General features: G+C 37.6%; 1 protein-coding gene and 1 pseudogene across 2 annotated transcripts; both read left to right on the top strand.

Moving 5' to 3' along the window:
• Positions 1 to 9,988: 9,988 nt before the first annotated feature.
• LOC103548516 (olfactory receptor 4F6-like) lies at positions 9,989 to 14,829 on the top strand. Of its 2 annotated transcripts, XM_070626230.1 has the most exons (2): positions 9,989 to 10,001; positions 13,901 to 14,829. In XM_070626230.1, exons 1-2 carry the CDS (start codon positions 9,989 to 9,991, stop codon positions 14,827 to 14,829), a joined length of 942 nt encoding a protein of 313 aa, XP_070482331.1. The 2 variants fall into 2 exon arrangements, with proteins under 2 accessions (XP_070482331.1, XP_008514551.2); XM_008516329.2 differs by lacking the exon at positions 9,989 to 10,001 and having other exon boundaries at positions 13,882 to 14,829.
• Positions 14,830 to 21,656: 6,827 nt separating this feature from the next.
• On the top strand, positions 21,657 to 24,766 carry LOC103548542 (olfactory receptor 4F15-like; annotated as a pseudogene).
• The last annotated feature ends 2,229 nt before the right edge of the window (positions 24,767 to 26,995 follow it).

The following is a 26,995-nucleotide window of genomic DNA, read 5'->3' as shown; positions in this document are numbered from 1 at the left end:
AATGGAGCAGAAGTTGGAATGGCAAGTGAGAATAGTTGAAGATACGTTGCTTTAACTTAGTAATCATTGCTGTTAGTAGTGAAGGAGAACGTGGAGTTGAGTGTAAGTCATACGTTTCTGAGTCATATCCCTAAATCTTGATGGAGTAAAGATTATATAATGAATCAAAATAGATTTCTTTTCACATGTTATTTGATTTAAAATTAGACATATGCAATCTACTTTAATACACAACAATTTTGGCAACTTGCATCATGCAAATCTTAGTTTCAGAACCACATTTATAGCAAGAGAACTTGTTATTTAATATAAAAGCATTTGGAGTTACTTAACAATGGTCACAACAATAAAACAGATTTCTTAGAACCCCCCTGTAAAATCAACCTGAGACAGCATCAAATCTCTTGACCAAGTATTCCACTGAATGAATAAAAGCTAAGAGTGATTTATAGGACTGTCACCCTCATCTTTGTCATCATTGGTGAGACACTTAATGAAGACTTTGAAAGAACAGCTCATTTATTCCTCACAACAATTTTATGGAGCAGATGCTATTATTATCCCCATTTCAGAAGTGCAAAAAGAAAAGAAAAGAAAACTTGGGGAGATAAAATGACTTCTCTATTATTTTGCCCAAAGTTTTCCTGTTATAGGAATTACAATTTTTAGGTGCTGTGAAGAGTAAGATAAGAGACACACTTTGTTTCTTATGGAGAGTACAATTTAAGGAATGTGTGTCCTAGGTTGAAGAGAGAAACCAGAATGCTTTGAAGAATATCCTTGATAGGTTTCTAGGTAAATTGTTATTTTATAACTATCTGGGGGTCGGGTGGGAGCAGAAACAGAGGCAAGGGTGATTGGCAGAGACACAGGAAAGAGATGCTGATATGCTGTCAGATTGAAAGGTCATCTTGCATTATGCCTCATCTTTTCTAAGATTTCCAAGGGAAGCTTCAGACTTCTCTATAATCTACCACGTTTGATCATGGGATTTTCCTTAGTATCTATTCCCAAGTGCTTATTACCATATATAAAATGAACTATATGGGCAGAGTTTTCTGTTTTCCTCCACCAATCTCTAGGTGAAGGGGAAGGAACCAACAATAAATGAACAACTGTGACACTCCACGGCATCACATATGTTCTCATCTGAAGCTTATAGAACCCTAAGAGGTAGATTCTGTTATCCCCACTTCACAAATGAAGAAGTTTCAGCCTAGAAGTCACATGCCTAGAAAATGATAAGTCAAGATCAAAATCAAATCCTGTCAATTTCTTAGTCAAAATTTTTAGCTGCAAGTAGCAGAAACAAGAAGAGAGGAGTTATTTTCATGTAGATGTATTTTGTGGAACCCAAGAGCAGAACCATGAGGAACTGGAATGAAATAGGACTGGCATAGGGAACTAAAATCACTTTTTCTTCCACCTCCCTGAGGTTGCATGGTCTCTCATATGTACTTTTGTACTCTCTCTATGCCTCACCCCTGTAGCTACATCACTTTAGTTTAAGTGTATAGCAGAGTCTGACCAGCATATACGAATATCAAATTTAAAATTTCTTTTTTTCTATCATATAGTTCACATATATGTGAATACACATATAAAATCCTGTCATTACACAATTATTTACGTATGTCTTTGTAGCCTGCTTTTCGGGCATGAAGTGCATTTTATGTTTTAGAGCAAAACTTCCATTCTGTTTTGAATACTCCATGTCATTTATTTGTTCTTTTAAAGATTTCCAGTTACTTCCATATGGAAGTTGACTACGTGAAAATAGACGTAAATTCCAGTGGTGAGTGCTCAGGACTTATCTCGCTGGACCTAGCAGCACTTGATAAGGGTAAACAATCTCTTGTTCTAGAAACACTCTATTGACTTTCATAATATCATATTTATCTTAACTTTATTCCTACTTCTTTGGCTTCTCCTACTCAGTCTCATTTGATGTTTTCTCCTCTTCTGCATGATCTCCACGCACTGGTACTCCAGGGCTCTGTTCTTGGACTTCCCTTTGCAGACTTACCCCCTTCATGATCACAACCAGTGATATCCCTCCATCTGTTTACATCATCATGAATTTCTCTCAATAGTATTATATACGATTTTATAAAGAAGTCCTATATAAGTTTTCTTAGATTTATTTCTAGACCATTTATAGTCTTCATGCTATTATATTTTATATATTGTTTTATGAGTGTGTGTTGCTTGTATATGTCGGACACTTGTGAGGTTAATTATGAAAACAACTTATTTCTCAGAAAATGTTATTTAATTGGATTGGTATTGTCCTTGAATTAAATCAATGCTGTATTTATAAGATGACTCAATAAGTTTCTGATCTCATTCTATTCACCCTGTAGTGTTTTTCACCAAGGAGTGGTCTCTAGATTTCCTTTTATTTAAATTCTTGAGGTACGCATCCTAGTTATACCTATAAGCTACCTTCCGGAATATTATACACATAGTAGAGACTCAACTACAATTTGAAGTATGAGTGAATAAAAAAATATGAATGGGCATCCCAGAGGAGAGGTGTTTATGCAGGTGTCCATTGGTAAACAAACGCATCATTTACCTGTTATTTGGGTCTATGTTTGCAAATGGACTGACAACAGAGATTATATAATAGTCATATTTTTATCCCAGTGCCCAGTGTAATTTCTTCCACATAGTAGGAATTCAATTAAATAATTATTAGATTAATAAATTCAGAAAGAAATGTACATAATAAGAGGAAAAAATAATTATGATGATTTCTATTTAATGAAAGCATAATGAAAAATAAAGTGAACTTTCCAGAATCTGTCAAGTAGAAAAAACAATAGAAAGTGGTTGGATCCTAAGTTTGAAAGACAATAAGTAATCATTTTAGTAATTTTTACCATTAAATGTAATATGCTTCATTATATACCAGACAATATGCTAAGACATTTATGTGGTTATCTATTTTAATCTTCTAAGTTCTATTTTGTTGATGATAAGGCAGCTTGGAGATGTTAACATGTCTCAGCTGAACAGCCACCAAGAGGCTGCTTGGAACATCTGTCTGGAGACAATAATTAGTTGTTTCCCAAGTGTTTGGATTAATTTTTTTTAATCCATTTATTTTGTGCATTCTTACAATGGTCAAACTCTAAGCTCAGACCAATCAATTAACAAATGATGAATCTAACCTTTTTAACATGTGAATCAGTAGGATCAGAGTGTGACTTGTGAATGACACTACTTGTCTGTACGCATAAGCCTGTGGGGCATTCCCATTTCAGTTGTACTAAATTTTTATTTTTTTTAAGAAGTTCAATCTAAAACAGAAACACTATGAATAGGTTAGAAAAATACCTGGGTTAGGCCATATTTATAAATGTCTAGGAAAAATAATATCTAGATAATTTCAAATAGTTTTTTGTATAATACAGGAAGCTTTGATTAATCAAAACCATGTATATTACATAGAGAATACAGCCCATATTGTTCAGTGTAGTCACACACTGTCAGCTGAAAGACAACGTATAAGCAATTTTATTGGACAATGAGACAGCTGCATTGCTTCATAGTCAAAACAATGGAAAATAACTTCACTCAGAATCATAAACACAAAGCACAGCTTAGCATAATTTAGAATTGCAGAATAATACACGTTTCAGATCAGAACTGGGTAAACCTTCCATTTTTGTTACTGTGAATCTTCTGACAAGAACAGTTGGTAGTTTTGTTTGAGAAAGTAAAAGTACTTTCACAGGAAAGTATTTCTGACAAAGCTGGCTTTAAAGTCATTTTTTTGAACCTTGCTGTTTGACCATTAATCCTATATGTGATTATATATTGTGTATACATAATTATATAACAAATTACATATATATATATATAATAAATTTACTGAAGATTTCTATTTCTAGTTGTAACAAACCCTAGCTTGTCACTACTGTCACATTTATATTCAGCAATGTATAAGAAAGTAAACTCAGATTTACCATAATTCAAGAAGCAGTCTTTCTCACATTAGTCAAAACCAAATTCACGTTCACGTCACTGTCTGTTGGGAAATCTGCGTGCTTTGTCTCCCTTCTGCAAGGCCCCTATGGCCACTGTGCACCTATTTGAGGGCTGGCCAGCATTGCCCAAGGATCTCTTAGAGACCTCTGCCTCACACTTTCATCATCTCTCCTAGTCGTTCTTTTCAGAACATAGCCTCTTCTTCTGGTTGGGCAATTCTTGGAAGTACAAAAATTTTAGGGTCTGGATTTCCTGGAATTCCTGTTTTGCGCTGACCATATTTTAGAACATATTTTTCTCCTGAGATCCCAATGCATCTCTCCTAAGGGTACATTTGCTATATCAGACACCAGAGTAAACCCTCCAGCTCCTTAGTACTCAACTTGCTTCTCTCTCTCTATCTATTATCTACAGTTGGATTCCCTTTCTTGGTCTTTTACTACTTTTGTGTTTCATGCTCACTATCTTAGGCGTTCATTCAGGCTGTATTGTTGTTTCATTTGGAATGAGCGATTTTTGACCTGTCCTCCTTTTCCAGTTGTATAGTTATTCCCAGACACACCTGGCCACCCACCTCACCACTCACTTCTCCTTCGTAGGCTGTGGGTGCCTCTCGGTGAAAGGTGAGACCCTCCGGAGACTGAGACATTGGTGGCAGCCGTTGTTGTGACCTAGTACAGGCATGGCAAATTTCAAATTTCAAGGAAAGAGAATTTGACTGGGTAGGCAGAGTCAGGACAATCAAGGCACAGGGCCCTTTCTGTGAATGAGTTCTAACCTCATCCCTCTCTACTCCTTCAGGGACCTTGCTCCATCAATTACTCCCACTCAGTCCCACATCTTTAACCCACCCTTTCTGTTGGTTTCTTTATATCAGTATTCAAATATGGCCACATTTCTCTTATGCTTAAAATCACAAAACAAAACCTCTCCCTTAAATCTACTTTATTTCTAATTGTAGATTAATCTCTGTATTAGTTTCCTAAGGCTGCTATAACAAATTTGCACAAACTTGATGGCTTAAAAAAAATAGAAATTTATTTCCTCACAGCTCTAGAGGCCTGAAGTCTCAAATCAGTTTCACTGGGCTGAAGTCATGCTGTCAGCAGGGCCACACTCCCTCCAGAAGCCCTAGGGGAGAATCCTTTCCATGCCACTTCCAGCCTCTGGTGATCATACGTGTTCCTTAGTTTCTGGCAGCATCACTCTAATCTCTGCCTCTGTGATCACATTGCCTCTTCCTCTTCTGTCTCTCTTGCATCTTCTGTGGATCATCTCTCATAAGAACACTTGTGACTACATTTAGGGCCCACTTGGATAATCCAGGATAACCTCACCATCTCAAGATCCTTAACTTAATCACATCTGCAAAGACTTCCTCTTTTTTTTTTTTTTTTTTTTGACCATAAAGGTGACATTCGCAGGTTCCAGGGATTAAGATGTGGATATCTTTTGAAGGGAGTCATTTTTAGCCTACCACAATCTCTGTTTCCCTCATTCCCAGGCAAATACCTTGAGAGAATTTTTTTTTAAAAAAATTGGCACCTGAGCTAACAACTGTTGCCAATCTTTTATTTTTCTGCTTTTTTTCCCCAAATCCCCCCAGCACATAGTTGTATATTCTAGTTGTGGGTCCTTCCAGTTGTGGCATGTGGGATGCTGCCTCAGCATGGCTTGATGAGCAGTGCCATGTCCGTGCCCAGGATCCGAACCATGAAACCCTGGGCTGCTGAAGCAGAGCATGCGAACTTAACCACTCTGCCACAGGGCCGACCCCTACCTTGAGAGAATATTAAACCCTTGCTGTGACCTTACTATTCTTCCTTGCTACTCTTGGTTAATGGCTTCCTTGATATTTAGTCCAGTGTTTTTCTTTCTTGATTTTTTTAATGGAATTCAACATTGTTGATAACTTTGTCTTCTTCAAAATGTACGTTTCCCCATCACTCTCATAGTGTTCCTCCTTCTGTCTCTGGCTCTTTCAGTATTCTTTGTCACTATTTCTTCTCTGTATTCTTTGTCACTTTTTGTTCCTCTGACTATCCCTTAAATCTTAGTGTACCTTAGGGTTCTCTCCCAGGCCTGTTTTCTTTTCATTTTAAACAATCTCCTTGATTGATCTTACCTTCTTCCTTGGCATCAAATATACTTGTGTACTTATGACACCAGAATACAAATATTGAGCCCAGATATCTCTGCTAATCGACTGCCATGTATTATATATATAGATGCCTACTGGACTTTGCCACTTGGATGCCTGACTAATAACTAAAACCCAACCTGTTGCAAGTCGAATTTATCACTTTTCTCTTCAAAACTAGCTTCTATACTAGTGTCCCATCTTAGTGATTGGTCCCACTAGTTACCCAGGCAAAATATCCTCTTCATCCAGTGACTTACTAAGGATTATAAATTATATTTCCTAAATATTTTTTGAGTCTCTTCAATTATTTCATTATTCAGTGTCACTTTCATAGCTCAGGGACCATTATCAAACTATTGAAGTAGGCTCATAATGGATTTCTCTGTAGTTAGTATGATTCCCTTCTATCCAACCCCCACCCAGCCACCAACTATGCTTTCTACAGTTAAGATTTTACCACATCACTGCCTGTTTATTCCTTCAACGCCTCCCCATTGCCCTCAGGAGAAAGTTTAGACTCATGAATGAGACTTCACAGCCTTCATCATCTGGTCCTTGTGTAGTCTTCAGCCTTCTCTTTTGCCACTCTCCCTTTTGTCTTATGCTTTTTTATTGGAAACACTTTCAAAGTAGAGATATCATTCCGACTTCTTCCTGGGGATAGATTTAAGGGAGAAGATTAGGAAAAGGAGGCTGTTGCAGCTGCCCTAGTGCAAATCAACAGTGCCTCTGCCCAGGGTGACAGCAACACAGGTGCTAAATATTGTTTAATTTAGAACGTATTTTTCAGAAAGAGACAAATTTACTGTGAATTTGCTTTGATTACAGTGAAATGTTCACTTATTAAGTGAACCAACTGGCAGTAGGAACTAACTAGAAAGTGGGATTTTTCCCCAAACCCCACTGATTTCTTATGGCTACAATTAATAATCATAGCTGCCACATATAATAACAAAGAATAATTGTGCATGTCTGCTTTATAAGGCACTACTAAGTAGAATATATAGAGTCTTAAATGGACAGATATTAGTAGGCTTTCTTCACAGGCATTTATATGAGTTATGGCCACAAATGTTCTCAGCCATAAATGAAGGATTTTGTAAGGAAAACCTTCATTGATTTCCCCACATTAATTCATACATTTTGTAAATGTGGGCTTTGAATATCTTTGTTGGTAAAGAGTTAGAATAATACTGGTGTAAGTAAAATATTTATCTAGGCATTCAATATTTTAATAAATGTCATCACACTATTTTATAAGCAGGCACAGAATCAAGTCAACAAAGTAAAAATAAGACAATCAAAATACCAGGCTGCAGGATCTACAGAGTACTAATATGTCCCATTTACCACAACATTCCAAGTCTCATTTCTCTGAGCTGCATGAGAATCAGAAACTTACCCTTTTCTTAGGGTCTCCTCCTCAAGTATTCTCTCTAGTGTAGTGGGATGGGAAAGTCATCATGTAAAGAGGGAAGGCCCTGGGGCTGGCCCCGTGGCCGAGTGGTTAAGTTCGCGCACTCCGCTGCAGGCGGCCCAGTGTTTTGTTGGTTCGAATCCTGGGCGCAGACATGGCACTGCTCATCAAACCACGCTGAGGCAGCGTCCCACATGCCACAACTAGAAGGACCCATAACGAAGAATATACAACTATGTACCGGGCGGCTTTGGGGAGAAAAACGAAAAATATAAAATCTTTAAAAAAAAAAAAAAAAAGAGGGCAGACCCTTTGTTCTGATGGCCACGCTGTAGCCATTTTCTGATTCAAGGAGAGAGGCCACTCTGTGGTCCAAGACCATCTCTTTGGGTCATTGCCCACCTCTCTCCAATTGCTGATCTCTGAGTTGTCCACATACCATGGCCTGAAACACTGTGAGCCTGTTCTGAATTGTCGGCCGTTTCTTGCTTGGTGCTTCTCCTCACAGCCTCTTCTGTGGGAAGTGATTCCCACAAAAGGAATTTGAGCTTTAGTTGCACAGGTCTTTCCTTGTATCACAGCCCTATCATTTCCAGAGAGCACAGGGACATGCAGGAATCTGGGGTGGTGTGGGAAAGGATGGAGACGTTGTGTTAGAGGGTGGTCATGCACACCCTTGCTCTGCACGTTGAGTTACTGTCCACTGTAGCACCAGGCCTTGTTGCTTAGTTTGCCCTACTCTGGCAGACATCTCTGATTTCATAGTGACTTTCTCTCAGATGCATCAGATTGCCCTCCTTTGGACACCTCAAGTTCATCAGACAGTTCTGTATATATCCCATCTCATTTGTTGACGGTGAGAAGTTTCTTTCCCACAGGACCTCTAGGCTCTTGTCAAATCAAGTAATGTGACTCTGTCTCTGCCTCACCATTCCTGAATATTCTTTGACAATTAAGAAGCTGGTCTCCTGGGCACAGAAGACTCTAGAAGGTCATGTGGCATAAGCTAGTCTCATATATAGTATCAGAAAGTAAACTCATTAAGAAAATTAAAAATTATTACGAATCTGTTGAATCTAAGACAAAATCAGGAAAGGAAGAGAGCTGATGCTCCTCGAGTTAGTAAAGTCGGAGCAGCAGCACCTTAGAGTCGTATTGACACATATCAGGTCCCTATATTAAAGTTATTTCTAACTGACATGTAGCTGCAAAACACAACCAGAATGGGAAGTTATGGAATCTGTAGCTGATTGAAAAACATGGCTACAATATTTTTTACCTCCTCTTACCAAGAGTCTATTTCCCCAACCTTAAACTGCCTGGTCTTGTGTCTTGCTTTGACCAACGGAGTGTGGTAAATGTGATGTTGCATGAATTACAAAATTTAAGCATAGTTTGCTTTGCAGCTTCTGCCTTCGTCTTCTTGTAATGTTTCCTACCACCCTGTTTGGAAGCTTGGACAAAACTACTGAATGATAAAAGACGCCTTGGAGAGAGAGGCCCAGCTAATATCCAGCATTAAGTCCCTAGATATGTGAAGGAGGCCATCTTAAAACCTCCAACCCCAGTCCAACTGCGAGATAACTGATGCCTCATGGGAAAGCCCAGGTGAGACTGCAGAAGGCCTCCCCAGCAGAGCTTAGCCCTAATTGCAGACTTATGAGCAAGTAAAATGTTATTGATTTAAGCTACTTTGTTATATAGCAATGGATAACTGATGTAGAGTACTCTTTATGATCATAGTTCATCAGTGGCCCTTTCACTGACTCTCTGCATAATTTGATGTAAAGATATAAAATATAAAGAGAGCACATTTTCTGTTGTGTTGATGCTTCTTTTTAAGAAGCTGACCTATAAGAGATTGAACTATTAGTGATTTACTTCATCCTAGCTCCACTAGCATTTTTAGTTGATCCTCTCTCTCTTGTTGCTGTTATAACATCCTCTTCATCTCTCCACATCACACACATAAAAAGAACTAACTAACTGTTGATAGACCATCTGTATATCCTATTACCTCTAATTTAGTTATCCTTTTTAATGGGACATGAATCACATTCTAGTGCCACAATGGAGGCCTGTTTTTCTTCCTCTTTCTCTCCCTCTCTTCCTTCCTATGGAGAAAATAAGCATTATTATCACTTGTTTGAAGGTATATACTTTTATTCTTATGGAGTTTCTTCCTTCACAAATAATGAAAACAAGCAGGTAATAACATAAAAATCTGTAATTTTCAAAAAAATCCATAGTCTCCCTTCCTCCTTCCTCTCTAGTGACCCATTAAGAGCATTTTCCTTTTCTTGTTGTGACCCGATTTCTGTGGTCCTAGGAAACAATTCCCTTGGCTAAACGCACTCAGGATGGCAATCTCAGGTCTCTACAGCAGCATTTAAGTAGCTTTTTAGTGCTGCTAATTAGCTTCTTTTCCTGCTATGGAGGTGTTATGTATGGCACTTTTTTCCCAGGCATTGATAACATTTCAATGACAGAGCTCTGTATTCTGTGGTTCTCTAACTCACGATCATTTGGATGTTGGTCCAGGTAGGTTAAATGAATGGAAATGGTCTTTGATGCAGATCAGAACTTCAAGTGGAGACTTACACGGGGCTGGGGGGGGGGGGGGGTGCGGTGGGGGCGGTGTGGAATCTAATTAACCAGAAGAAATGACTCAATTCTGTTATCCAACAGGGAGATTGCAACAGATAAAATCACAACCAAAATACAGAAGACAGTAAGATGAGTGAAGTCAAATCATGACTTCATGTTCCATATTGGAGAAGTTATTCTGGTGACTTTTGCACAGACGGCTTAAGCATTGATCTCCAGGCAAAGAATAAAGTAGGAGCAGAAGATCTGAGTCCAATGGGAGTAAAACATAAGGAATTTTGGGCAGTGCTGAAGAAAGTAGCTTTGATATCTTAAGATTTCCTGGGCCACAGACCAGAGGCAAATGTTAGACCACCACAGTAACAAAAGTGTGGTGTAGTGGAAATAACCTAGATTTCCTGGAAGCTAAGGGTCAAATATATTAATTCTAAATTTGCTAGCAACCTGTTCCTTAGCTTCAGCAAAGTTGTTTATCCTCTCTGTACCTTGATCTCCTTAACTCCAAAAGAAGAGGATTTTACAGTCAGTAGCAAATTTTCGTTCAAGTCCTGGCAAAACAACCTTCTACAAGGCTTGCTTCATTGATAGCAGTAACCACCATTTTGGGCACAAGTAGCTCCAGTGCCCATTCTTGTACATCTTTTTGTAATTCTGAATAGTGTCATCGGCTCCTTCTACCCATCTCAAGAAGAGTCAACTAGTGGAGAAACCTCTAGGATGATCCGATTGAGATTTTTTGCCAACTTTATTATTTCCCAGTAATTCTAATTTAAACTAAACCTTGTTAGTAATTTGAGATTAAGGTTAGGAAAGAGAGGAGTACAAATCTTTATCTGAGTGACTCCAAATAATGATCTACTTTAAAAAATACTTCGGAGTTGTCAGCCTTGCTTGAATTGGTGGTAAGTCCATAGTATTTATACTTTGTTTCCTATTGTGTAGCCAGCACAAGGATCAACAGACCTGAGCAGGGAAGAGAGTCAACTGGTCACTAGATGATCTCTAAGGAACCTCTGATTTCTTCTATTTTAGTGGAAAGTGTGAGCGGAAGTGAGTGCTCTGTGTGAAAGAAAATCATGGGATTCAGGACACTACAAAGGCACACTGGGCTTCAGTTGCTGATCGCTATTGATAAGCTGCTTTCCTTTTGCAGAAGTGAGTTAAGCGGACAGCTTCACCCTGTCTTCACTGGGAAGATCAGATTTAAACTATTATTCTGCCCTTGTTTAAAAGGGAAGATATTTGGTAGAGACACATACAAAGTATGGCACCTAGAGACCTCAAGTTTTCAGTGTAGACAGAAGATGGAAGACTGCTAGGAAGCAGTGCCACCAATGAATGCATAACCCTCTTCTCCAACTTATTACCAATACTAGGAATTATCTAAATTTTAATCTTTGCTAATTTGATATTTAAAAATATGATCCATTTTTTGTAAGATAAATAAAGTCTTATGTAAAAATTAAAAAGTGTTTGGACATGATTGGGAATTGGAAGAATTGGTAGAATAACTTTCAGGTTTCAGGTGAGTAATTTAGAATTCAATTATTTGCTTGATGCATTGCATCATTGGGGAGGTTACTGATGATAATCCCTGTGAAAAGAACCAAACTGATTCCAAACTAAATTACTTTTATGAATATGAATATCATTTATATCATTATCAAGAAAATGTATAAGAAAGACATTTTAAAATCATATTTAAATGACTTTAAGTGATAGAAAATTAAAATAGTGGTCTTTGTTAGACCACTAATATAACACTATTATTATTAGTGTTTTGGGTTTTGTTACTACAATTTAGGAAAAATGTATCTTTACCTAACGCATGTAAAAGTAAAAGTATAAAGAGGATGTCATGGAGGGAGCTTTGCAGAGTGGGCTGTTGGAGAATGGGAAGAATCAGAGAAACGTAATGAAGGCAAGGGCATTGCAGGCCGAGTGAAGAATGTGGAGGGAAGCCAAACCGTGAGCTGGGATATTTGAGTGTGTGTCTGAGGGAGGGTAGCTACCGCTTGAGTATGCCTCCAGGGAAGAGGAAGTAGTTTAGCTTAGGCTGCGGGGTATGGGGAGGAGTGGAGTAACACAGTTAATTCTGAATATCTTAGGAGTAGCTTTGATCCTTGTTTTAATTTTGAAACACAACACATTATGATTCTATCTTTGGAAGCTTTAAATCTCTGAGGATAAAAATTGCGTAAATTTTCCACATTCACATACAATGACCTTCTTGTAAAAGTGAAATAAATATATGTTTACTGCAAAAATTTAAGATAGTAGGTAAGAGCACAAAGTGAAAAGTGAAAGATCCCTTCTCCTGCATCATTTTATCAAGTCCACTTCTTAGAGACAATTATTGTTAACAGGTTTTTGGTGTGTATCCACCCAGGCATTTTCTATCCAGTTATTGTTTCATTATGTCATTTTACATACGTAATTTATTTATATAATTTTTTAAAAGCCCGATGGGATAAGACGAATGCAAAGTGCTCCCTCCCCCTTCTTACTACCTACCCTGTGTATGTATATTTAGGTCCACCTTAGCATTTTAAATGGCTTCATAGTATTCCATGGGAAGGATCTAAGAGAAATCGTTTAACTACTCTCCTATTTCTACACATTTAAGATTTCTTCATATTTTTGCTCTTAGAGGCAACAATGCTTCACTAAACATCTCTGTATCTTTTCTTTGTCTGCTTTGTTCATATGCACACATACATATATCCAGAGATTTTTCCTAGAAGTAGAATAGATGAATCAAAGTGTATGAGCAAATAAAATTGGAAGGTATTGCCAAGTTGGTAAATGTTTTACCAGCTTACTCTCCCACCACCAGTTAAGAGACTACCTGTTTCCATCTTTCCCCTCAAGCCCTGAATTTTGTCAAATGTGTACATCTCTGCCAATCTCATAAGACAAAACTAGTGTCTTGCTATTTTAGTATGCATTTATTTAATCGTGAATGAGGCTAAGTATTTTTATATGTAAGTAAACAGAGCCATGTGTAAAGCCTCTGATATTTTCACTCTTACTCTTTCACTTCTGCTTGGGATTTATGACTCATCGTTGTCATTCTGGCTCCACATTCTTTCCTCTCTGAACCCCTAGTCAGAATCTCCTCCACAGAACACATAATTGGGTCACTTTCTCTCTCACTTATCCTCCCCTTCTGGGATGGTGAGTGCCTCATTCTGACATCCTCTATGCCTACCTTTCCCTCACTCTTCTAAATAACTCATCTTGTCTTCCTAATTTACAGGGAAGAGAAATTTACATCTCAGGTCTTAAAAAATGCTCAAAAGGATTTTGAAAGAATTTGCCAATGTGATCATAGCTATGGTATCAATATACTGAGAGATGTCCAAATTTGGAAATCTACTCAATTAATTATTTCATATAGTTACTTATAAAATCCTTTTACTTTATAGTCATATATGAGATATGACTATGAAACAATGACAGTTAAAAATACAACAGAACTACCCATTCGAACAAGTAAAAGGATCCTTATTCTATGTAATGTATTTTGGCAATGAAATATACGACAGAGGAATATATGTATATTGCTTTGTGATTAAAATGGTCTCCAAAAGCGTACATCGGCCTTTGCCTAGTTTTCTGACAACTGTTGAACTTCCCAAGATTAAGATTGGTGCCATTTCTTTTACATCAGCTTCTCCTTACTCTGTTCTTTCAGGTGGCATGAGAGTCACTGCTGGCAGAGGTAATGGATGAAGCCAATCTCTCTGTCGTGTCTGAGTTTGTGTTCGTGGGACTCTCCAACGCCTGGGAGATCCAGCTCTTCCTCTTCCTCTTTTCCTCTGTGTTCTATGTGGCAAGCCTGATGGGAAACCTCCTCATTGTGCTAACTGTGACCTCCGACCCTCATTTACAGACCCCCATGTACTTCCTGCTGGCCAACCTTTCCATCATGGATTTGATATTTTGCTCTTCCACGGCTCCCAAGATGATTTATGATCTTTTAAGGAAGCACAAAACCATCTCTTTTGGGGGCTGTATAGTTCAGATATTCTTTACCCACGCAGTTGGGGGCACTGAGATGGTGCTGCTCATCACCATGGCCTTTGACAGATACATTGCCATATGTAAGCCTCTTCACTACCTGACCATCATGAGCCCACGAAGGTGCATTATATTTTTAGTCACTTCCTGGGTTATTGGTCTTATTCATTCAGTGACTCAATTGGTTTTTGTTGTAGACTTGCCTTTCTGTGGCCCTAATGAACTAGACAGCTTTGTTTGTGACCTTCCTCGATTTGTGAAACTTGCTTGCACAGAAACATACACACTGGAATTCATGGTTACTGCCAATAGTGGCTTTATTTCTGTGGCCTCCTTTTTAATTCTGATCATCTCTTATATCTTTATTTTGGCTACTGTTCAGAAAAAATCTTCAGGTGGTATATCCAAAGCCCTCTCCACTCTGTCAGCTCATGTCACTGTGGTTGTTTTGTTCTTTGGGCCATTAATCTTTTTCTATGTGTGGCCATTTCCCACATCACATTTGGATAAATTCCTTGCCATCTTTAATTCAGTTATCACTCCTTTTCTAAATCCAGTCATCTACACTTTTAGGAATAAAGAGATGAAAGTGGCAATGAGAAAACTATGCACTCAGGTCATCAATTACAGTAAAATCTCTTAGATATACAGAGGATGTATAAAAAAGAAAAAGTATACCAGAATTTCAGATGGATATGTACTGAATAAGGTAGTTAAATTTAACCAGAATGTCACTATATACTAATATTTGTTGTATCCTATTTTTTTTCCCTCCTCTAATTGAATTGTGATATCAATCTCTGGACTCTGCTTATAGAAGAGACTTAAAGACTAAAGGTCGTGGCTTTCTTATCTCACCAGTGGTCTTACATCAATACAGTGCCAAATAGAACTGGTATAAATGTTAAACGACCCCTTTTGAATATCAATATGTGCCTTATTATCTATTTTCTATTTTTCCTATGTTGAATAAACTATCTTACTTTAAAAATAGTGTTAAATTTTATTTCATCTGATTTGTCTTACCATACAGCTGATTTGTTTTCTATCTTTTCAGCTCATTATCTGTTAGCTTCCCTCATTGTTTTATTCCTAATCTGGCTTTTTCAGGGGCCAGTAAGGAGACAGAAACCATACCAGTTTTTCTGAACAGAGAAAATTTGATATAAAGAATCGTTAACTAAATATAAAGTTGTTAACTAGTTATTTAAAAAAAGAACAAACTCTAAGATGTCACAGACATAGCATTTTAGGAAGCAGCTTTCACCCTTAGAGATGGAAAATAAAGAAAGAAGTTAGACTTACTACAACTTTAAACAAAAAAATTTTTCAAAGCTTGAGGGAAGGACCTGTGGACTTGAATCTCAAATATTTGAGGAGGGGATGCTGCTTGGCTGGTGCTAGACTCTCTGAGCTTAGAGGAGGGCCTGTGGGGCGGGGACACAACCCCCGAGGAAGAGGTGCCGCTGGGTAACACAGGTGTCCCTGAGGAGAGTGTGATGAGACGAGTTCCTCCAGTGCTGGAAAAACGGTAACTGGATTCAGCTCCTGCTTTGAAAAGAAACCAAGGTTGCTGAAGTGAAGAGCGTGGCTGTGTAATGCTCACAGGCTCAGTGAGCAGAGAGAAAGCCTACAGGTGCAAACAGAAATGAGCAAGTCCCCTTTTCCTCCTCCAGACTTGCAATCTCCCTCTAGTGCCCTCTAATGGTAGAGTTGGCAAAAAAGAAATGTAGTTGCAGAGCCCCAGTCCCTGCATCACACAGCGTCATAGACAGGTACTTTAGAGCTGAAAGACAATATAGCACATGTACTTGCAAAGCTTATACAGCATATGTGTTATACAGCTTATACAGCACATGTAGTTGCTTAGAAAATTATTAATATTTAATTAAGATCATCCAGTTTTTGAATGTTAAATTATAAATCATCTCACAGAGTTTCTCTATTTTAGAAACACTCAGCTACTGGAAAATTAACTACTTAGCTCAAGATCATAAAACAAATATATGGAAGATCCAAATCTAGGTTAACAGACTTAGTCATTTGCTGTCTTCTGTCATTTTAGATCTTATTCCCTCAGTTGCTGAGTGTCATGTCTCCTTTGGACTGTTAATTTTTCACTGACGTGCATCATTATATTACGCCCTTTGTACCTTGAATGTCCATTTGTCAAATAGAGTTTCAACAAATATTTGTAAGTGATTTTCACTTAATAAATCTATTCAATCCTAGTTTAAATTTGTTTTTATCATCTTATTTTTTTAATGAAGCTTTTATTTTGGAATAATTTTAGATTTGCAGAGAAGTTGCAAAGATAGTCCAGAGAGTTCCTATATACCCCTCACCCAGTTTTAGTTTCAGTTTCCTCTAATGTTATCATCTTATGTTTCCAAAACTGAGAAATCGACACTGGTATGTAATTATTAACTAAACGCTAGACTTTAATTAGATTTCACCAGTTTTTCCATTCTGTTCTTTTTCTGTTTCAGAGTGGATCCAGGATACCACATTACATTATTTATTATGTCTCCTTAGTCTCCTATGGTTTGTGAGTTTCCCCGTCTTACCTTGTTTGTCATGGCGGTGATGGCTATGAGGAGTATTGGTCAGGCATTTTCTAAAATGTCTCTCGATTTGGCTTTGTTGAGTTTTTCCTCATAATTAGACTGGCATTCTGGGTTTTTGTAATGAATACCACAGAGGTGAAGTGGCTATTTTTTTGTTCCACTTATCAGGAGTACATAATATTCACATGTCATTGTAAATGATGTTAAATTTGGTCAGTTGTTTTATTATCTGATCCTAACAAAAGAGACGGGACTTATTAGATGCTACTTCTGCCATTTGCATTCTTTCTTCCTACTTGAGTACTCGATCCCTTACCCCAAGTTATCTATGGGCTTGACGATGGTTTGTTATGATTTTTGCGTATGTAATATATATTTCTTGGGAGTCTAAGCAGGAGTTAATTTCAACCCCATCCCGCCTTGGCTGGACTATAAAGGCAAGCTGTGTACACAATTGCTTATGTCCTCTTCCCTTATTCCTTCTTTGATTCAGTTTCTTTTTGCTTCTATCCATACAGAATTCTTGATCGCTCTCTTTTTGAGTTTCCAGATATTATGCCTTTAGAATGGATATTTGTATCTCAAACCTCTGTCCATCATCTGTTTTCCTCAGAATTTCTCATTGGAATGTTTTTTGTAGTGTAATTGCCTTAGCCAGTTCCTGGTGCCCCAACATTTTATCCAAACTCTCTAGTCTAATTCTACTTGAGTGAGCATTTAAATATTTTGCCATGAATCTTTGACGCGTAACTGTGACCACAGCAACACAGGTGAATTAATGACCCTCAGCTGTACCCTCAGCTGGGGTTCAAGGCAGTGCAGAGGAAAATTGTCTTTTTCCTCCCGGATATTTTTCTAGGGCTGGAGCTTACTCCCTATTTAGATCATCCATTTGCTTTATTGGTATTATTTTTTCTATGCCATATAGAGTGATTAATAAAATAGCGATTTCTAGTTCAAAAGTCACTGCTTCTTAAGGCATCAAGAGACATGATCATGGGCACGCCTCAACTTTAGGGAGACAAATATTACGGTGGTCGTTCTAGTGCTGATTTTAGCACAGGGAAAGATTCCAAATGTGAAATAACTATGGTTTAAGCACTGATCCATCAGAGCAGATGCTTACCACAGAGTTGGAGCAGGGTCCTGCAGACCCCCGCTTTCATAGGCATTAACTTTTACTAGCTGATTCATAAAGAATTCTGGAGAAAGAACTTGGGTGTCAAGTGGAACCTCAAGGGACTTGTGACAGTGGCTATATTCTAACCAGTGTGCACATAGTTTAGAATTTGAACAACCAGTTTTATCACATGCTGTGTGTGTTCCAGCTGAATATTCACATTATTGGGATAGGGAGTCGAAGTTGAAGAGTAATCCAATACTTGTACAGTCATATGCGGTGGCCCTGAAAAACTTGGAGAAAATCTGAATGTCAGCCCTTAAGTGATCAGACAGGAAAAAAGTAGTGCATACCCACTATGGATTACTATGAAGCACATGGAAATAATAGACTAGCTGTACAGGTAGCAACATGGGATAATTGAAAAAAAAAGAATAAAAATGATATGTTAATAATATTTTATGTGTATATGCACACAAAATAATATACATGTTTTATGTTAAAACATACAACACCAGGATACATTTTAAAAACACTAGAATGATTGTCTCTGAGGGAAAGAAACAGGAAATGGAGACTGGAGATTAAAGGAAATAAACCAGTAAATAAGAGAGAGGCCCTCTGTAAACCAATACAGATAATGTACCATGGACTGAGGAATATGGTCACCTCGGGCTTCTGCACCTGAGGCTACAAATGACAGAGGCAAACAAATCCTGTTACTCCCTCTCAATGTTTTGAAGTGAACCTCCTTATTCATATTATTTCCACCTCCAAATGATAGGCACAGTAAGGGACAATGGAATTATTTCAATGGATTCTTTTGTTAAGTTCAACAAATAAATATTAGGCCCCCTTGATTGCAGGAAACTATCCAAGTTGTTTTGGAAGAAATAAATATAAGTCAAACAAAGTCTGTATCTTCAAAGTACTTAATACAATGTGGTAGATTTATTATTTATAAAAGTCACATTATAAGCTATTTTTTAAATTAATTTTTTGTAGCTTATTCTTTCACCTGCTTAGTTTATTTATGTGTAGTGAAAACTGATGTTTATAAAGCTCTTCCATAAAATTGATATGAATCTCTTAGAAAGTGAATATCAAATTATCCAGGATGGGTCCAGCCCCAGGGCCCAGTGGTTAAGTTCACTTGCTCCGCTTCAGCAGCCCAGGGTTTCACCGGTTCAGATCCTGGGCGGGGACCTAGCACCGTTCATGAAGCCATGATGAGGTGGCATCCCACATGGCAAAACTGAAAGGGTCCACAACCAGAATATACGACCATGTTCTGGGGGGTTTGGGGGAGAAGAAACATTACCCAGGCATGCTTTCATTCATCATGATACAGTTTAACTAGGCAAAGAAAATGACAAATAGGGTTGTTCTTAAAGATTCCAGTGTCATTCCTCCATCCTGTACTCATTATCAACATTTTCTCCTTGTTGCTTCGATCATAATGAATATATTTTTAGAAGACAATTTGCTTGACCAATTCACTTTAGTTTTACAGTCCTCCATCACTATAGCATTTATTTGGTCACTATCCTCCAGGGTAATTAATTAGTTACTTTTTCTCTTTATAGACATATATACCTCTGTGTGCTTAGCTGTGAATAGGTACAAGGGAAGGCTGGGGTAAGTTGACAACAGGAGGAAGATATTAAACTAGATAAACCTTAGCGACAAGGAGAACACACATAATGATTTGCTTTTTGTATATATCAATTAAGCTTCATCCTGGAGGCAGGAGGAAACAGGTTGTCGTGGTGAGATCATGAGCACACAGGAGAATAAACATGCGTGGTTGTGGATATGGAGAACAAGCATTAACCTTAATTTTTAACTAGAACGTGGAAATGACTTGGAGAGCCAAAGGTGCAACTGTAGATACTTTGCAGAGTCTGGAGTCCACACTGCGGTCAAGACTAGGAAGCAGATTGAGTTGTCAACTGTACCTAGGGATTTTTGGGGAAATTTATTAGCACTAAAAGTAAAGACAAATATATGTACTGTCCTCATAACAAGCTTGCTGTCAGCTTTACTTCCATGTTTAGAGAACTAAGATATAAAGAGGAGAAAGTACGTTAGGTACTAGTGATAAGTGAAGTTTTAAAAAATAAAACCCTTAATTACATAGAATAAAGATGGAGAAAGGATGATTGAAAACTTGCTTCAAAGAAAAATCTCTAGAGATCGAACTCACCATAAACGAAAATAACATAATGTCAGTTAAAATTAGGTGATGGAAGAATGAAGAAAAAATGTAAGAAACTAAATACATAATGTTTGAAAACTAACAATCACCCCTCCTATTTTTGTTTATGTTTTTTTAAGCATTTATTATTTATTAGAATTTTTTTCTATGTCACAACAGTGAGATGTTTAGTGGTGAAATGGGGGTAGTTAGACAGAGTGACAAAGATAAAGGGATAGAAAATGGAGCTATGAGAAAAGGCTGAATTGACATGATTAAAACTAGAGAGTACAGATGAGTTATCATATTTGCTTTTACTAAATTGACGGATATTAAACATTCATCTGAAAGAGTTGCTGACAACTTCTTTATATTCACAGAGTAAGATTTAAGTGGACATTGGCTTAAGAGAAAGGATGAGAAATTTTCTTTTTGTAAAGAAGAACCTTTGGAATATTATATTAATAAAAAGCAGGAAATCAAGGAGGAAAATGAATTTCAAACTTTGTAAACTGCAGAACTAAGGCCTAGCAGGGTACAAGGCACTTTATAGAGGCTGCATAAATATTTGTTGAATGAATGAGTGACTAAACCAAGAAATCCTCCAAGCATCATTTTTGAGCTGCTTTACAGTCATATATGAAGCCTTCCCCAAGTGTCAGATAATATATTTGAGAAGGAAAAAACCCATGCATATTTATTAGAAAACCACTGAAAAAAATTAGTGTGATAAAAATTATAGATGTAAAACTTCAGATAAAGGAAGAAGTCAGAATAGCGGGAAGAGACTTCCTGAAGGTGGAAACTCAGCTAGAAGCAAGCACAGTGTTTGACACTCCCCAGGGATTTGATGACTATAGCATTTTTTCAAGTATTCTTATCTTTTCTGGAGAAGGAAGATCTGTATGTAACAGACAAAAATTGCATTTTCCATTATCAATATCAACTCCATAAAGGCAGGAATTCTTGTGACTGCTGTACCTCAATGCCTGGAATGGTGCCTGGCATTCTGGGCACTCAACAATATTTATTGTATTGATGAACAAAAAACATTCAGAGAACCACTCAGGAGTCAATTGTATACCTACTTGTCCAAGAACATATTGGGTGGCTGATTATCATAGGTTCCCTATCATCAGTGGACATTAGTTGTTCAGACCTGTTCTTCAATATAGCTGGAGTCAGAAGTCGTGTAGTTTCAGGGGACAAGTCAGGATGCACTATCTATCCTTCCTCCTTCAATACCTCTTCTGTCTTCCTAACAGGCTATCTGAAATGCCCTCTGTCAGATTCATTGCTTAGTTTTAAGATTTTCCTTTTTCTCCCAAAATATTTTTTCTCATGTAAGAAAGTTGTGGTACACAGAATAATGGCCCCCAAAGATGTCCATGTCTTAATCTCTAGACCTGTGAATACGTTACCTTACATGGCAAAAGGGACTTTGCAGATATGATTAAGAATTTTGAGATGAGAAAATTATCCTGGCTTATCTGGGTGAGCCCAATGTAATCACAGAGGTCCTTAAAAGAGGAAGGCAGGAAGGTCAGAGTCAGAGAGATGTGACGACGCAGGTAGAATTTGGACTGATGTACTTTGAAAAGGGACGAAGGAGTCGTGAACCAAAGAATCCAGACAACCTCGGAAAGGCAAGGAAACAGATTCTCTCCTAGATCCTCCAGTAGGAATGCAGCTCTGATCATGCTTTGATTTTAGCTCAGAAGACACATTTCAGCTTTCTCTTCTCCAGAGCCGTGAGATAATATATTTGAGTTTTTTCAAGCCACTAAGTTTCTAATTTGTTACAGCTGAAAATAGGAAACTAATACAAAGTCTATTTAATGCAAAGAACTTTCAGTGAGAGCCAGGGGTTGGTTCTTGGTCCTAGTGTAAACTCTCCCACCAGTTACCTTTGTGATAAAGGGCAGGTCACTTCCTATATCTCTTTCTATATAAATTATGTCACTGGTAAAGCATGGATGTTGTGCTAAATCAGGAACCCCCCCATGAGACAGTGGACCCCTGGCTTATCTCTGGCAACTTTTTATCCCTGAGGAATTGCAGTTTTGTCTTTACTTCCCCATGCTGGGATCTCTCTACTGTCTTTTTGTTCTTTTTCTGGACTTTATAACTCAATCATCAGTCTTTCTCAGTTACAGACACAGACACTGTCTGGCTCTTTTTACCCAGCATTTTATTTCTGTCACTCTTTTAACCATTCCAAATGTATTTTGAAAAAGAAAAGAAACTGCTTTTATGTGGCAGAGTTATTATCTTTGGAGATCCAATGAATGTGTGTGTGTATATTTATATATATATACACACACATATATATATGTACATATACGTACTAGAGGAGGACATTATTTGTCTCAGCTCATCACATATTTTATGTTAGGAATTGAAGTTTTGGGGGAAAAGTGAGCATCATTTATGAAATAAATTTTTTTTCATTTTGAAATATATCAAAGGCCTTTTATTGATTATTTTAATAATTGATACTCCACATTTTTTTAGGACAGAATTTTCCTGTGCAAATTGTACTTTGTGTAGTTAAACCACTGTGGGAATGAGTCTTGGGGTCCTCTGATAACTCCTAGTTGGCAACACAAAACGTACTATTAATTTGAACCTTACTGAGTTATGATGTACTGTCTTGACTCCAGGGTCATTCTTCGATCTCATTAATTTCATCCTTCATTCAACAAGTGTGAAGCACTCATTAAATAACTGGTTGCGTTAGTCACTATTGCTGATTGTGATGGAGGGGAAGCTACTCATATGAACTGGACATGATTCTTAAACCGAAGAAGTTACATTTTAATTGAAAATATGTAAATTTATATAGTGATCAGATGCAGAGTAAAATAAATGCTAACAGTGCAGAGGGAGTATAGAGACTTGGGCAGGTTTGGAAGATTTCACAAATGAGGAAGTACCTGAGCTGAGATGTTTAGAATTGGGTTTTGTGAATTGAAGAATTGAATGAGAGAAATTCTGAAAGTTGAAAGAAAGAAAATTTGAAAATTTAATTGAGCAATACAAATAACAGAACATGGACTTTGAAAACTGTATGCTGTGTATGTGGAATTATTACATGGCTCAAATAATGGCTGAAATCATATCCATTCATAAGAAATCAAAGCCAAAAGTGTTTAAAGATGACCTTACATGTTATGAAGTTGAACACTCCAAGCAGGAAAAAATAGGAAATACGCATGTAATACTAGAAGAAAGCAGAAGGAAAATAGGTCCAGAGAAGTAATTAATTTAGTAACAGTAATTTTGTGAATGATAATGCCACTTGGGAATCAGCTGATTCCTCTAAGTAGAAATCAGATATGCATGAGATGAAGATTATTTGGCTGTTTGAGATGTTAATATGATAATTGTTTTCATGGACTGGAGGCTTTCTTTCATGGACACTAATACTTGTCTAGGCAATTCCTATCCATTTTCATTGCCTTTTAGGTAAGATGAAAACTGATCCTGGTGTGTGGAGGATGGAAGGAATCACTCCATAGTGTCAGAGTTTGTGTTCCTGGGACTCACCAGTTCATGAGAGATGCAGTTTCTCCTTTTTGTTCTACTTTGCAAGCACAATGGGAAACCTTGTCATTGTGGTCACTGAAACCCTGGATGCTCATCTGCACTCCCCGTTGTATTTCCTCCCGGCCAAGCTGTCAGTCGTTGATATGTTATTTTGCTCAGTCACAGACCCTAAAATGATTTGCGATGTTTTCAAGAAGGAAAAAGCCATCTCCTTTTATGGCTATATTACCTGGATCTTCTTTGGTTGTGCTGTTGGGGGCACTCAGATGGTGCTGCTCATAGCCATGGCCTTTGACAGACATGTGGCCATATGTAAGCCTTTCCACTACCTGACCATCATGAGTCCAAGAATGTGTCTATGCTTTTTAGTCACTTCCTGGATCATTGGCCTTATCCATTCATTGGTTCAATTAGTTTTTGTGGTAGATTTGCCTTTTTGTGGCCCTAATGTGACGACTTTCCCCAGCTCCTCAGACTTGCTTGAACAAACAGCCAAGAACTAGAGTGCATGGTCACTGGCAATAGTGGGCTTATTTCTGTGGGCTCCTTTGTCTTTCTGGTCGTTTCCTACATCTTCATTCTGTTCACTGTTTGGAAACATTCTTCTGGTGGTTCATCCAAGGCCCTATCCACTTTGTCAGCTCATACCATGGTGGTGGTTTTGTTCTTTGGGACAGTCATGTTTTTCTACACATGTCATTCTCCAATAACACCTGGATAAATATCTTGCTATTTGTGATGTTTGGGATTTGGGGGGGAGTTTTTCTTTTTTTGCTTTTTTGATGACGAAGATTGGCCCTGAGCTAACATCTGTTGCCAATATTCCTCTTTTTTTTTCCTTCCCAGACCCCCAGTGCATAGTTGTATATCCCAGTTGTAAGTCCTTCTAGTTCTTCTAAGTGGGATGAGGCCACATCATGGCTTGATGAGCGGTGTGCAGGTCCACACACAGAATCGGAACCAGCAAACCCCATCCCCAAAGCAGAGTCCATGAACTTAACCACTGTGCCACTAGGTGGGCTCTATTTTTGATGTACTTATCACTCTTTTTCTGGATCCAGTCATCGATATATTCAGCAACAAACAGATGAAAGTGGCAATGGGCAGATTGTGTGGTCATCTTGTGCATTACAAGAAGATTTGGTAAACAGATCGCTGTGAAGACATGGAACTATAGATTCTCCCTTATGCTAGCTGCAGAAAAGACATGCATTTTCAGAGAAATACTCAAGATTAGGCAGTGTTATATGCCTAGGAATCTACTCTTTATTAATTTATCATGTCTATTTCACCATTAAATTAAAAGTGATGTTATCCTTTAATACTTTGTACATCAAAGTGTTTAAAACCAAATCAATATGTTCTTTGTGACCTGCACAGTCTAGGAGATGGCCATGTAATTGAACAACTCATAATATTTTATCTTTTTCCTATGTTAGATTATTCTATTGATAGACAAACTACGTACCTGTATTATCTTTCATCTACTTATTACCTAACTATCTTGATTTTAATTCTCTTTGTTCCAACTCTGTTTGCTTCTTATTTCCCCAGTTTCTACATGTTTTGCCTCCTTGGTAGGCTCTTCTATCTGGCAATCTGGGAAATTGTTAATCCTATGTTAGAATTTTAGCATTTAAAGCTAGGATGGATTATGTACACCACTTGTTCTAGTCACTCAGTTGCACATGCTAAAACCCAGGGATTGAGGGGTGACTGTAATTTGCCCAAGGGCACGCAACGAGAAATCACCAGAGAAAGCCAGGCATCAGAAACCATGCCTCTGATTTCCAGGTGAGTGCCCTTTCACTTTCAAATCAGGTTTGTATTTAAATTTCTGCTCATATTCTACTCTGTTAGATCTTCCCTGTAGGTTTGTTTCAAGAGAGAGCTTTGCACTTCTTATTTGTATTCCTTCTTCCTAGTAAATTGTCATTAGCATTTAGCACTTCTTTATCATTTCTAAATTCTTTCCTAATTTCTACTTCTACTACACATTTCTTTTTTATATTTTGATTTATTTTATTGGGGTTACTCTATAACATTATATAAGTTTCAGTTAAACATCATTATGTTTCAACATAAGTATAGACGACATCATGTTCACCACTAAAAATCTAGTTGCCGTCTGTTGTCATACACATGTACCCTTTTACCACTTTTGCACCCCTCCCTCCCCCTTCCACTCTGGTAACCACCAATCTGTTCTCCATATTGAAGTGTGTGTTTGTTTATATTTCACATATGAGTGAAATCACGTGGTGATCGTCTTTCTCCCTCTGACTTATTTCGCTTAGCATAATACCCTCAAGTTCCATCCATGTTGTCACAAATGACCGGATTTCATCATTTCTTATGGGTGAGTAGTATTCCTGTATATACACCACATCTTCTTTATCCATTCATCCATTGCTGGACACTTAGGTTGCTTCCAAGTCTTGGCTGCTATGAATATTGCTGCAATGAACATAGGGGTACACATATTTTTTTGAATTAGTGTTTTCACGTTCTTTGGTTAAATACCCAGAGGTGGAATAGCTGGATCAAATGGAATTTCTATTTTTAATTTTTTGAGAAATCTCCAAACTGTTTTCCATAGTGACTGTACCAGTTTACATTCCCACCAGCAGTGTTCAAGAGTTCTTCTTTCTCCACATCCTCTCCAACACTGTTTTTTCTTGTCTTTTTAATAACAACCATTCTGATGGGTGTGAGGTGATATCTCATTGTAGTTTTGATTTGCATTTCCCTAATAATTAGTGATGTTGAACATTTTTTCATGTGCCTGTTGGCCACCTGTTCTTCTTTGGCAAAACATCTGTTCATATCCTCTGCTCTTTTTTTGATTGAGTTTTTTTGTTGTTGTTGAGTTGTGTGAGTTCTTTATATATTTGGTATATTAACCCCTTATCAGACATATGATCTGAAAACATTTTCTCCCAGTTGGTGGGTTGACTTTTTGTTCTGTTCGTAGTTTCCTTTGCTTTGCAGAAGATTTTTAGTTTGATGTAGTCCCATTTGTTTATTTTTACTTTTGTTTCCCTTGTCTGAGGAGACATGATATTCAAAGAGATCCTGCTAAGACCAATGTCAAAGAGCATACTGCCTATATTTTCTTCTAGAATTTTTATAGTTTCAGGCCTTACATCCAATTCTTTAATCCTCTTGAGTTAATCTTTGTGTATGGTGTTGGATAATGGTCTAGTTTCATTCTTTTGTACATGGTTTTCCAGTTTTCCCAATACCATTTATTGAAGTTTCCTTTCTTTATTGTATGTTCTTGATTCCTTTGCCAAAAATTAGCTGTCCATAGATAAGTGGTTTTATTTCTTGGGTCTCAGTTCTGTTCCATTGATCTGTGTGTCTGTTTTTCTGT

This window comes from Equus przewalskii, chromosome 1 (genome assembly GCF_037783145.1).
Source record: "Equus przewalskii isolate Varuska chromosome 1, EquPr2, whole genome shotgun sequence".
NCBI classification, from domain to species: Eukaryota; Metazoa; Chordata; class Mammalia; order Perissodactyla; family Equidae; genus Equus; species Equus przewalskii.
The sequence above is the reverse complement of the archived record's forward strand: the minus strand, read 5'-3'. Positions and strand labels throughout refer to the sequence as shown.